Here is a 14,241-nt window from a genome sequence, read left to right as displayed (position 1 = left end):
CCAAGCCCTATGGGGCAGGGTCTCAGGCACTACTCAGAACCTGTTGAGAAGAGGGGCAGTCAGCACTATGTTCGGCCAGGCAGAGGCATCCAGTCCCTAAGAGCAGATTCCCACACAACCCCCAGGCCCTGAGTTGCTTATTCCTCTTCCTCTCTGCTCTTTGTGACCCTAGGAAAGAGACACCTTGGGTCCTGGGCCTACAGCCAGGAGCAAGAACTCCTGGCTATGATTGCAAATTGGGAGTTTGGCTAGTGTTTTAAGGCCCAGGCACCCCAAAGAAAGCCCTGGTGGTGGGAGTGAACTTCAATGCCCCTATTTGAAATGCACTGATAACATTAAACAGATTAAGCCAGCTTAACCAAATGCCAGAACAACACTAAGCTGTAAAGAAGGAGGGGGTGAGACCTGGTTTCTCCAGGCCAGACACAAATGCACACAGAGGAGCCCAGGTAGAGTGTTGAAAAACTCAAGGACACAGCCCAAGGGCTGAAAAGCCTATATTCAGGAGTCCTGGGTTGACAGGAAGCAAGGAAAGAAAATACACAGTCTTAAAAACCAAAAAAGAAAGCCCAACAACAGCAGGGGAACCTGAGCCTGACAGTGCCGTCCACCAGCCCCCCAAGCCTTGCCCCTGGACCCAGACAGTCCCTCCCCGTCTAGGCAACGTCCTCCCCTAGGCTAGATAGAGCACATCACACAGCGCAGTTTAAAAAGCTTCTAATGCCAGTTCATAAACATCTTCATTTACTATTGGTGATTACATGTGAATAATAGGTTTATACTGTTCTTTATGGAAAACAATTTCAACAAGTCAACTCGGAGAACACAATAGGCAACCCTCACCCTGAGCCCCTCAGCGTCCTTCCCTAGACAGCAAGGAGCCCCCTCCTCTGTCCCAGGGCTGCCTAACTTCCCCTCTCCCCCCACTGTGGCTCTTGGGCAAAGCATCCTCTGACCATTAGTCCTCATCGGACAAGTTCTGGTCCAGGGGGTAAACCATGAACATCACATCTGGCCGAGAGGGAACACAGGGATGGCCTGGACGCACAATCTCAAAGCCCAAGAAGCTGAAGGTCTTCAGGAGTGGAGCTGTAGGAGAGTGTAAAAAGGATTCTGATAAACCAAGAGTAGGTTCAAATCAAAGGAAAACAACAAACAAAGCTACAATAAAGAAGTACTAGACCTTTACTTCTATAGACCCTTCAAAATCACTCCCACCCCTATGATTTCCCAGGGTTTATAAGGCAAACTCAAAAGCCCTACTTCACGCAGTAAGAAGCCCCTTTTCCCCTTACTAGTTGCCCGCTGTCTGGGCAGTAGGTCTCAGGCTGTTTGGACTCCTCACCTCTGTCTTCCCGGCCCTTCCTGAAGCAGATGAAGACGTAGTTCACTTTCATCTTCTCTTCAGCAAACTCTAGCAGTGCTAACAATCTGCCAGAAGCAAAGAAAACAACTCAGGCCCACTACCACCTCTCTAGACTTTCCACCCCCCACCCTCAAAAAAAGGCCTCTCTGAGGCTCACAGCCAGTATTATAAATAAGGAACCTCCAGGGAGAAGTTTCTTATTTCGAGAGCTGGAGTTCAGAAAAAAATAAGCCACAATCCCAAAGAAAAAAGTTACTGAATTATCTCTTACTGGAGTAAGGATTCTTCATCTGAAATTAACAGTGTTAACCAACTTCACTAACGCAGTTCACAAGACAGTAGGGGGTCAAGCAAGACAGCCTGGTTTTTCAGGGGTCTTCTAAAGTTGCCAAGTTTGATGACCACCTGCTACTGAGATGGACTCTGGGTCCTAACACTGCCTAAAAGGATTTCCTCAAGAGACAGGGGCCATCAAGAGAACTCTATCTTCAAAATAAAAAAAATTAAAAAAAAAAAAAAAAAGAAAACAAAAACCTACACCAAAAAAAAAAAAAAAAAAAGAACTCTACAAGACTGTTTCTTACACACCTGACTGCCTTGGAGGGCCTGGCCTTGCCCAATCTAATGAAATCCCACTGTATCTCAGAGCTTCCTGGCCTTTTGAACTGCATCACTGTATGGTGGCTCAAGGGGGATTTAATGTCTGCTGAGAAGAGCAAACCAAGGGGTGATTAAATGACAGGGATTTGGTTAATGTGATAATGATTCCCTTTAACTATAACCTATGGCAGGCCTGTTTTACTGGCTAAAAATAACTTGTACAAAATGTTATCTGCTTGGGAAACCTAGAGCTAGGGAAGAAGGCAGACTCCCTAATTCATCTGTTATCCCCAATAAGCACATGCCTTTCTCTGGAATGGGCCCTCCTTCCCCTCCCCCAGCACTTGTTCCTTACCCTTCTTTGCTCCCATCAGCTAATAATCCATCTGGGATTTCTACAAACAGGCTCTGGCTGGACAGGACTGCATCCCAGGAAGAGACTTTCACCTCAGTGACCTCATACTGGAAGTGGACAATGTGAGGTTTTCCATCGTTCACAGGGAGGTCCTGGGTCACAGTGAGCTTCTCGTCCTGGGAGGAGATCAGATCAGAGGAGCAGATCACTACCGCTCTGGCCACATTATAGGCCCCCTAACCTAGGTGGGTCCTGGGAGTCTTCTTGGGCCAATCTCAGGGTAGCATGGGATAAACAGCACACTGAAAATATAGTGCTGCATGCTGGCTAAATAGAGCCATCCATCACTCCTCAGGCACAAAGACAAGTTGATGGCAGCGAAAAGCCAGCATAATGGGAAAGGAAATATTTACCAAATGTCCATGAGATGCCAAGTTCTGTGCAAGGTGCTTTCCCATTTTTCAATCACCACCTCAAGTATGTGAAGTAGTTACTAATATCCCCATTTAAAATCTGACACACTGGGGCCCAGAACAATTAAGCAACTGACCCAAGCTAGTAAATGGCAGAGTTGAGACTCAAACCAAGTCTCCCTGATTCTAAGCCCATGTGTGTCCCCCACCCCAACATCATGCTCTTTCTTCCCCTTCTCTCTCTGAAAGAGCAACATTAGCAACGAATGAAAATATATGTGAGGGTCTGGCTGGGGCCCAGCTCAACCAAAGCCTGCTTCCAGGTAGACTGCAGGGTCAATGTTGTCTCCCCTGGGCACAGTCTCAAGAGACCAGAACTCAGCCACCCTGCGACCTTTCAATGCCAATCTTAGGGAGAAGCTAAACTTCTGGGCCTCAACCACAGGAGATTAAAAGGCAGCAAAGGGCTGACTGCACTAGCCCAGATCATTCTCAGGCCAGACTGCCAGCAATCTCTTAAGCTCTTGGGATGTACCCTATGCTGCCAGGATGACAGATGATGGAGCTGCAAAGCCCCTTCTCATTACCCCCTGCTACACTACCTGCCCGCCCCCATCAGGCTAGTATGGGATGGACAGCAGAATGCCTAATAGTCTCTGACAATGGGAAAACTGCTCCTCCTGGCCCTTGGTACCTCAAGAGAAACTGAGGAGTCACACCAAAAAGAGTTCTTGCACCCCTCCCATTCATCATTCTCCCACCCACTCAGGACCCTGAACCGGCACTGAAGCACTGACCACCAAGCTGAGAAGATGGCAGTGTTTGCTGGTGCACATATCCTCCCCTCCTAGTACTCCCCAAAAGCCACACGGCAGCCTCCACTGAAAAAGTTCTTCCCGATCCCCTACTGGCCTGGCTTAAGGGAAGACCAAAGGGCCGCAATTACTGCCCTTAAGCAGCAGCTCAGTGGTATCCGAGAGAGGGCTCTGCTCCAAGCCTTCCAGCCCAGAGTCCTCCTTACCTTATATATTAGAGCTGAGAGAGAAGGATCCCTGCCGCCCCCTCGCCCACCGGGGATCTTCGACAGTGGGTGAGGGGCATCAGGAGCACCACAGAGGCCCCGGAACAATGTGCCTGCAGCACTGGAGCTGGGGACAGTTACTCAAAGGCAAAATACTACTGCAAGAGACAGAGAAGGTAAGACCGTAAACACCAAGACTTGAAGACTCATCTCAACATCCCCTCCAACCCCTACCTGGTTCTCCCTAAACAAGCACTACACCACTGCCCCCATCCTTTTGGCTTTAGCTTCCAGATGTAGTCTGCCCTCTTAAAGCACACCCATCCTCGTGTAGAAAGCAGGGGGAATCCCAGAAGTGCTAAGGGAGTCAGTTGGACATATCTGACCAGAGGAGCACCTGTTAAACATCAAACAAATCTCTGTGGCACTGACAAACCTTGAGAGGAACCAGATCCTGGCTTGCCTTCAAGGCCTAGAACCCTGTACCCCCACCAGTCCCTTTCCTTACCCTAACAGTGTCTCAACAACCTATGTGACAGAATCTCAAAACCTATACAGTCACTTCTGGCTGGAGAGGCATATAGGCCTCAAGATACCACATGGATGGGGTACCATGTCCTTGAGGACCCAAGACCACTTTTCCTCCCCAATCTAAACAAAAGAACTGAACAAGAAGACAATGACCCAAATCTCTCCACGGTCAAGAACTGAATTAAATCCAGGGATCTGGCTTCCAGAGAAGAGGTACACTGTAGTACAGAGTATTATGTTCTGAGCTTGTCCCTGGTATGCCACCAAATGTTGGGCTTCCTTGCTCTTTGCTAGACTCTAACCAGGGCATGGGTGTTTAGATTATACTGACACGACTGGTATGGACACTCAGGTACATGTGTATCAAGGATGGGGTGTTGCTAGAAGGTAGATTTGCTGGGAACTAAGTAAGGAAGCCAATAATCAGATGGATCAGAGAGGGTGAAAGGCTCCTCAAGGAGCTCCCTGTGATCTCCAGGTGTGTACTCTTACTGCCACCCTGATTTTCAGGTGGACCCTACAGGGCTCCAGATCTGCTCCACTGCCTTCTCTGAATCCAATTTAGTAGTTCCTTAAGCTGAGATGTAGCTCACTTCACAGGACAGCGGCAAGTGAAGCAGGGAAAGAAGCAGACTGCGTGTACACAACTCAGCAATAGGTCTGTCCCTTGGCCCCAACACCCCAGGCAGCAGGCAGCTGGAATGCAATGGATAACATATAGGAGGACACTGCAGTGGGTGCTGGAGCCAGCTCACAGGACTGTGCCCATCTCTTCCCAACTGTGTGTTTAATGAGGTCATGCTGGTAGCTTGAATGGCTCTGGGGGAAGTATTTACACCACAAAAATCATCAAATGCTAGAAGTCAAGGCTCCCCCCCTCCCACTCCCGCCAAAAGGCGGCTGCAAAATAATGCAAGGCCCCATTCTTCACACTATTTGCTTTATATGGCATGCCAGATTTGAGTTCTTCACTTGGGCTCAGAGTGACAGAACTGAACTCACACCTAACACGGCAATGGTACAATAACGCAAAGGGCATCCAGCTAAGATCCTCAGTACTAAGAGACAGCTGAGACAGGAAGTCCAAACCCTTCACTGCTCTAGCTCAGCTCCCCTTTCTCTCAAGGATTTCAACCAGGGGCCTGAAATTACACTTAGAAATTTCATTGGGAGATGGAGTTCCCAGGGCAATGTCAGTGGGCCCGGAGCAGCATCAACACCTGGAGGTAAAAAAAACACATGCACCATTTCCTGCCTCCTCTGGAAAACCTCAGGCCATCCTCATCTCCCCTACTCTTAGCCTCAGTAACAGAGGAAGCAGAAGAAGCATGACTGAGGATTATGCTCTTTCCAATGAGGGACTTATTTTCTACTGAGGACAAAGAACGATTATAATGCCCCCATTCCAATGTGTTAAGGGATAGAATAATAGAGTATCCAGACCACAAAAAATTATGACCGGGGGGGGGGGGGGGGGTTTCCCAAGCAAAGGTACACACACAGACACAACCACCCCCCCCCCCCACAGTAAGTTCTGTTCCCATTCCCTAGGGACCACTTCAGGCCTCTGTTGAGGTTCCTGCAGGAGCACCAGGAAGGCTGGGCCACTGAAAGCCACCAGGAAAGCTGGCTTGCCTGTAGGTCAGTGGAGCTACCTAAGAACTGGGCAGACCTCTCCTCTGGGGTAGAAAGATGAGATGTAGCCTTTTATACCAGAACTGCATGGGTTCACAAAACCAGATCACCAAAGCCCTTGCACTTCTAGAATTTTGGTGCCAATTTCTCAATCTCAGACTTCTACTTCCAGAGAAATTATTCTTCCCCGGTCTTTAGATGAGAGAGCTACATTCAACCCTTGATGGGCATTCCAACCATCATCTTGATTATGAGCTAATTTTTACTTGCAAATGTCATAAGCAATGGGGCCAACCCAATGAAATGATCAGAATAAGGTGGATTTTTCTAGATCCAGAATCCCCTTGTCTTCTTCCTAGAAATAATCCCTAGAGCCTGCCCTATGTCCAGCACTAACCTATGTGCTCACTCCTCTTAAAGTAAATGCAAGAAGTCTATTCCAAGGTGACAAATCATTTACTTCTCCCACTCTTCCACAAGGCTCCTGGAAACTCCTCCTCCTACCCCACAAAGTCTGCATGAGAAAGCAAGTGTCTGTGAGTGAGGGTGGACGGGTGTTTCCGGTCCCCATCCTGAGATCCACTTCCAGTTCCCTACCAGAAACAGCTACAGTTTAGGATAAACCTAGGAGACTGGCGATCACAGTCAACAACCCTCTTCCTTGTCCATCATAATGGATCTGCTTTTAGTTATTTCTGTGAATGGCAAATTGCTTCTCTTTCAAAAAACCTGATTGCCATTTGTGAAGTGAGAAGAACAGGAAGATGGGTATATACATGGTGGTTAAAGAAATTAAGGGGCATGAACAGCAATCAGGCAAGAGAAAGAAATATAAGGCACTCGGTCACTATTTGTAGATGACATGCTACTCTATACACAAAACCTCAACACCTTCACCAATAAACTATTAGAATAAATGAATTTAGTAAGGCTGCAGGATACAAAATCAATTCAATTTATATAAATCTGTCGCATTTATATATACTAATAACTACCAGAAGGAGAAATTAAGAAAACCATCCCATGTACAATTACATGAAAAAAAAAAAAAAAAAATAGGGGGTGCCTGGGTGGCTCAGTTGGTTAAGCATCCAACTTCAGCTCAGGCCATGATCTCACGGCTCATGAGTTCGAGCCCCATGTCAGGCTCTGTGCTGACAGCTGGGAGGGAGCCTGGAGCCTGCTTCAGATTCTGTGACTCCCTCTCTCTGGCCCTCCCCCACTCGTGCTCTCTCTCAAAAATAAACATTTAAAAAAATAGAATATCTAGGATTAAATTTAATGAAAGAAATAAAAGACCCATACTTTGAAAACTGTAAGACACTGATGAAACTGAAGATGACACAAACAAATGCAAAGATATACCATGACATGAACTGGAAGAATATTGTTAAAATGTTCCTACTACCCAAATCTAAAGACTCGGTGCAATCCCTATCAAAACACCAATGGCATTTTCCTCAGAACTAGAACAAATAATCCTAAAGTTTGTATGGTACCACAAAAGAGCCTGAATAGCCAAAGCATTCTGGAGAGAAAAGCAAAGCTGAACGTATCATACTCTCAGATTTCAAAGTATATTACAAAGTTACAGTAATCAAAACAGTATGGTATTGGCACAAAAACAGACATATAGGTCAAACAGGATAGGGAGACCAGAAACAAACCCATACACATAGGGTCAATTAATCTGCAACAATGAAGGCAAGAATATACAATGGGGAAAATACAGTCTCTTCAATAAATGGTGTTGGGAAAACTGCACAGCTACATGCAAAAGAATAAAACTGGGCCACTTTCTCACAAAACTAAACTCAAAATGGATTAAAGACTTAACATGTAAGACCTGAAATCATAAAACACCTAGAAAACATAGCAGTAAGCTCTTCATCAGTCTTAGCACTATTTTTTGGGATCTGTCTCCTCAGGCAAGGACAACAAAGGCAAAAAATAAACAAGTGAGACTACACAACTAAAAAGCTTGCAAATGGGGGGCGCCTGGGTGGCGCAGTCGGTTAAGCGTCCAACTTCAGCCAGGTCACGATCTCGCGGTCCGTGAGTTCGAGCCCCGCGTCAGGCTCTGGGCTGATGGCTCAGAGCCTGGAGCCTGTTTCCGATTCTGTGTCTCCCTCTCTCTCTGCCCCTCCCCTGTTCATGCTCTGTCTCTCTCTGTCCCAAAAATAAATAAACGTTGAAAAAAAAAAAAAAAATTTAAAAAAAAAAAAGCTTGCAAGGGAAACTAACAAAACGAAAAGGCAACCTACTGAATGGAAGAAAATATTCACAAATGATATATCCACTAAGGGGTTAACATCCAAAATATATAAAGTACTCATAAAGGGCTGCCAGGGGTGTCTGGCTGGCTCAGTCAGTGGAGCATACAACTCTTGACCTCGAGATTGTGAGTGTGAGCCTCACAATGGGTGCAGAGATTACTTTAAGAAAAGTCAAACCTTAAAAACAAAAACAACTCATACAATTCAGTATCAAAAATAATCCAATTTAAAAATGGGCAAAGGGGGAGGGGTGTGGCAAAAAAAAAAAAAAAAGGGCAGAGGAAGGGTGCCTGGCTGGCTTAGTCGGTTAAGTGTCTGACTCACTCCCAGGTCAGGTCTTGATCTCAGGGTCATTAGTTCAAGCCCCTCGAAGAGACTACTTAAAAAATGGGCAGAGGTGGGGCGTCCGACTTTGGTTCAGGTCATGATCTCGCGGTTCGTGAGTTCAAGCCCCGCGTCGGGCTCTGTGCTGACAGCTCAGAGCCTGGAGCCTGTTTCAGATTCTGTGTCTCCCTCTCTCTCTCTGACCCTCCCCTGTTCATGCTCTGTCTCTCTCTGTCTCAAAAATAAATAAACGTTAAAAAAAATTTTTTTTTTTTTAAAAATGGGCAGAGGATCTGAATAGACATTGTTCCAAAGGCAACATACAGATGGCCAAGAGGCACATGAAAAGATGCCCAACATCACTAATCATCAGGGAAATGCAAATCAAAACCACAATGATACAATCATCTCATACCAGTTAGAATGGCTAATATCAAAAAGACAAGAAATAACAAGTGTTGGTGAGGAAGTGGAGAAAAAGGAACCTTTGTGCACTACTGGTGGGAATGACATTGGTGCAGCCACTGTGGAAAACAGTACAGAGGTTCCTCAAAAAATTAAAAATAGATCTACCATGTAATCCAGCAATTTCACTTCTAGGCATTTATCTGAAGAAAATGAAAACACTAATTCAAAAAGATAATGCACCCTTATGTTCATCACAGCATTATTTACAACAGCCAAGATACAGAAGCCACTTAAATGCCCATCAATATATGAATGGATAAAGCTGTGATATATATATATATATATATATATATATATATATATATATATACACACATACATACATACATAATGGTATACTACTCAGCCATAAAAAAGAATGAAATTTTGCCATTTGTGAGAACGTGGATGGGCCTAGAGGGCATTATGCTAAATGAAAGAAGTCAGACAAAGACAAATATGATTTCAATTATATGCGGAATCTAAAGGAACACCACAAATGAACAAACAAAACAGAAATAGACTTATAGACACAGAGAACTGATGGTTGCCAGAGGATGAAATTGATGAAGAGGATTAAGAGGTATAATCCTCCAGTTAAAAAATAAATTAAGATATGGGGCTATGATGTACAATATAGGGAATATAGTCAATAATATTGTAACAACTTTGTACATGACACATGGCATCATTTTGAAACATATATAAAAACTGAATCACTATGCTATATGCCTAAAAACTAATAACAATATAGTATGTCAGTTATTCTTTAATTAAAAAAAAAAAAAAAGAACAGGGGCACCTGGCTGGCTCAGTCGGTAGAGCATGCAACTCCTAATCTTAAGGTCGTGAGTTCAAACCCCACACTGGGTGTAAAGAATACTTAAAAAATTAATTAATTTAAAAAAGAACAGCCTTCTGTTCTTGTATTGGCTTTAATGTTCGAAATGGTATTGTGGCAAAATATGCCACCAATCTCAACAGAGAACAGTGAATCTTTTAAGAACTTAAGTACAGTGAAAGTGGCTTCTAAACACAGGTCCTTCTGTCACAAGATCCAAACCAAGTTAGGTTTCATATTCAGTTCAGTTGTGTTTCTACAGGTTCCAATGCCCACCTTTTTCCATTTCTTCCTCACGTCTTGCTCACTCCACTGGGGGGAAGGCATGATTTAATCTTTAACACCAAAAAGAGGATTTAAAAAGTCAGTCTTAGGGACAACCTGGGTGGCTCAGTCAGTTAAGCATCCAACTCTTGATTTCGGCTCAGGTCATGATCTCATGGTTCATGAGATCGAGCCCCTCATCAGGCTCCATGTTGAAGGTGTTGAAGCCTGCTTGGGATTCTCTCTCTCCCTCTCTCTCTGCCCCTAACCCACTCACGACTGTGAGCTCTCTCTCAAAATAAATAAACATTAAAAAATAAAAATAAAAAGCAGCAGCTCAGTCTAGAGCCTGATCAGGCTTGATCAGAAAGATCAGGCTCATTAAGAACAATCAAATATATCAGCCTGAACCCGAACATCCACTTGGTCTGGTCTTGCTTTTGGAGAAGAAACAAATATACCATGCTAGAAATGAGGATGTCAAGTATCCAAGTCAATTCAGAAGAAAGATGGGAGATCAGAGCCTATCTGTTAGTGTCTTGATTTTCTCAGTTATCAGACATGCCCTTGGAAACACTCCTCAGGATACATATGAGTGCTACAACAGATCACATCCTGCTGCCTTTAATTTAAAGCATTCTGTGAAACCGTTGCCTGAAATGTCTAATTTCATACACTGACTAGAGACAGGCACTGCACGTAGCAGATGTATTCCTGGGGAGTGTTGCTGGTAAATCAAATTTTTATAATTCAAATCCTATTTTTAAATCTCTAGGGTGCTTACTATTTAAAGGAAGGAACTTTAAATCTCTTAATAAAGAATCTATTAAAGAATCACTTCCAGTTGATTTTTTGTCAGTTTTGATTTTTATATTTAGTTTGCTCAAAGCAGTGGATAGCCTGCTATGTAGAGATTTAATATAAAAGTAATTCTGTGGCTAACTTCCATTCAGCTACATCTAACAAATATGTGAATTCATATTCTCCTTGATATACTTTTGATCATGTTTCACTTGAATCAGTGGCCTGAGCTTGCTTAGGTCTGCACCCTTTCTCTCTGGTTTCCATTACCTATCAGAAGGGGTGTTAGATGGCCTTGGTATTACCTATTTTGTGGTATCAAGTGAAAAGACATAAAAACCACATTCCCAAGCATTCTAAATTCATTCCCCTCTCTCAACCTCTTCTGATCCATTCTTGTCTCAGGCCCTACCTCATAGAACACTCTCTAGGCTCAGACTTCCCTCACACAGGCTGCTTTTACTGAGACTAGGAAGGTCTCTGATGACTAATCCCTACGCAAAGAGGAACCAATCCAGGGCTGCCATCACATTTAGCCAAGAAGAAATAGGAAGAAAGGTGGGAGGTGATGGCCACCTCCAGTCTAGTGGGACCTTAGAGGCTGATTTCCAGCTGCCAATTCCCTTCCCATATGAGAAAGGAACCCTGGGCAGATGCCAGGCATAAGTCATTTCACTAGGGCTGTTCTATGTGCCAAAGGGAGTCTACTTGCTAAGCACAATTATAAAGAAAATGACATCACCGCTCTGAATCACAGACTGAAAGCAAAACTGGGTTTTGGTTGATTCTCCATAAGAAACACACTTACAATGGCAGCAGAATATCTGCCTCTGAGGTTTGCTTATAACACAACTGATACTGGTACATCTTTTGCCAAAGGTAGGCATAACCACATACACCAGAGGTGGATGGATAGCTAGGTACTCATGCATTAAAATTAAACCTTAATTTTACATTTTAAGTACCTTGATCCAGTTTTTTTTTTAAAGTTTATTTTTGAGAGGGAGAGAGAGACACAGAGTGTGAGCAGCAGAGGGGCAGAGAGAGGGAGACACAGAATCCGGAGCAGGCTCCAGGCTCTGAGCTGTCAGCACAGAGCCCAACGTGGGGATCGAACTCACCAACCATGAGATCATGACCTGAGCCAAAGTCGAACACCAACTGAGCCATCCAGGTGTCCACCTTGATCTAGTTTGTATAGTGAACTCATCACCCAGTTCCAGACTCTCTTCCCAGGACAGAATTACTTCATTGTTTACATGGTATCAAAGGCCTAGGAAATTTTCCTAGGGTTTCTCTTATGCAAAGCATTTTATTCTGCTGCTAACAGGAAACTATCTGTTTGGTTCACTTCAAGTAACAAAATCCTTGCTCACCTACTTGGCTATTTCTGGTCTATAGCTTTCAGTTAGGCTTTACAGCCTTACGAGTCATAGAGCCAACTTGAATCAACATTGCATACTGTTTCAAAAAGGGATGAATTACTTTTTTTTTTTCTAGAAATGCACATATATAACATCCTCTAACCCACTCCGCAGTCCCCCTTTTTATATTTCTGAGCAGCTCTGAGGTTAAATTTGGATTTCTTGGCAGCATGAGGAATTACTATTATTAGTCCACACTGCTTTCTGAAGCATACCTCCAATTCGGGGGGATTCCCAACTATACTAGGAGTCTCTCTGGCTCTCTCTGTGGAAATGACCTTGAAGGTACATGGTAGGAAAACTTGCTCTCCTTACTATCCCATACCCAAAAAGCCATAGTGCCAATAAATAAGGAATAAGCAAAACCATATTCTTTGGGGGAAGAGAAAGAAATTCCATCACTCAGGGAACCAGTCTGTGAAGATACCCAGGGTAGCTCTGATGTGCTCTCGTGCCCTGTCCACCTCCAAGAGAAAACACCTATAGAACCAAATGCTTCTCAAAGCCCATCAGACAAAGATTGTTTATAATATAGATATAAGGCCCAGGCAAGCGCTTCTCCACATACACAGGTGCTAAGCAGGCCCTAGACAGAGACTGTCTTTTTGCCCCCACAAATCCAGGGGAGAGAAAAGCCATGAAGCTGGATTTCCTTGGATTTAAACCTCATGTTCAAAAACCTTAATAAAAGTGCTTGTTCCTGTGTCTTCTTCCCTCTGCCACCATCAGGAATTTTGACATTCTGGAGGTACTAATCAGAACAAAACTGAAAAGGAAGAGCTTTGTTTCCAAAACATACTGCCGGTTCCTCTGCAACTATTTCTTCCAGGAAACCAAGCCTCCACCTCTTGAGTATTTCACTAGAGCCAGGGAAGCTAGAAAGCCCATCCCCCACCCAATGAGAGCTCAACTCCTAGCCAGCTCCCCCTCCCCTCTGCGGATACAAAACACCAAGCACACAGACTGGGAAGAACATCCGGCTCTTATCGGGATCCCTAGCTAGGGCCTACCAGAATCCCTTTAGAAAGTTACAGGCAGGCCACAGAAAGCTGGGAAACATGTTATGGAAATAGGATTGCCATAACTCAAAGAAACCAGACACCCTGCACACACCACACCACACCACCCCACCCCCAGGCCAAAGTGGAGGAGCCTGATCCCAGGCCTTGCTCCTGCCCAGGACTTGGCAGGCCAGCTGGCTCCTCCCTCCACCTGCCTTTCATCCAGCCAAGCCCCTCAAATTACCAACACACTAAGGGCCTTGGAAACAAGCAAGCCTGTTTTGCCACTTAGGAAGCTGGAAGGAATCTTGAGTTAAGCGAACCCAACCCCCTCTTTTTATATGGAAGCACACTAGCCTAGCCAGATCTAGAACTCAGGTCTTGCAACCTCACAGTCAACCAAGGCCCTTATGTATTGGTTCCAAGTGCCCAACTCTCAAGGCTCAGCCTGCAAAGGACTTGGCACCAGACCAGCTCAGTCCAGAGGACTCCAGAGACTGCCTGCTGAGACCACACCACCCTCCAAATCCCACTGTGGAGACAAAAACATAAAAACAGAAAAGAAAACCCATCTCTTATACCCTTTTAGCAGACTTCCCCATAGGTTTCTTTGCTTCCCTCCACCCCTGCACGTCATCCAGCCCTCTCTCATACCTGCTGTCTTATCCTCATCACACACGGCTTTCTTTATCACACGCAATACCTTTTGCATCCACCTCCACCTCCTCAGCTCCAGAGGGGCTGGATAGAGAAGATGGAATAAAAGCGGGAATGCAAAGGGACATGGACGTGGATAGCCTCCGAAAAAGAAAACAGAATGGGACTGTAAAGAAGCCTTGAGAGGTGGGGGTAAGGGGTCAAATACAACCATAACAAACCAGGAAATGAGGGGTGGATTTTCTTTCTGCATGTTGGGAAGAAATAGAGGTGTGGGGGCTAGAT

At 44.8% G+C, this 14,241-nt stretch overlaps 1 protein-coding gene across 1 annotated transcript; it reads right to left on the bottom strand.

Moving 5' to 3' along the window:
• Window positions 1-701: 701 nt before the first annotated feature.
• OAZ2 (ornithine decarboxylase antizyme 2) lies at window positions 702-11,741 on the bottom strand. Its single transcript, XM_045450794.1, is given in 6 exon segments — window positions 702-1,089; window positions 1,346-1,431; window positions 2,322-2,497; window positions 3,756-3,836; window positions 3,838-3,913; window positions 11,683-11,741. Coding segments are annotated over 6 exon segments (609 nt in total). The 3' UTR covers window positions 702-958.
• Window positions 11,742-14,241: the final 2,500 nt, after the last annotated feature.

Source organism: Leopardus geoffroyi, chromosome B3 (assembly GCF_018350155.1).
Source record: "Leopardus geoffroyi isolate Oge1 chromosome B3, O.geoffroyi_Oge1_pat1.0, whole genome shotgun sequence".
NCBI classification, from domain to species: Eukaryota; Metazoa; Chordata; class Mammalia; order Carnivora; family Felidae; genus Leopardus; species Leopardus geoffroyi.
This window is presented reverse-complemented; position numbering and strand designations above follow the sequence as displayed.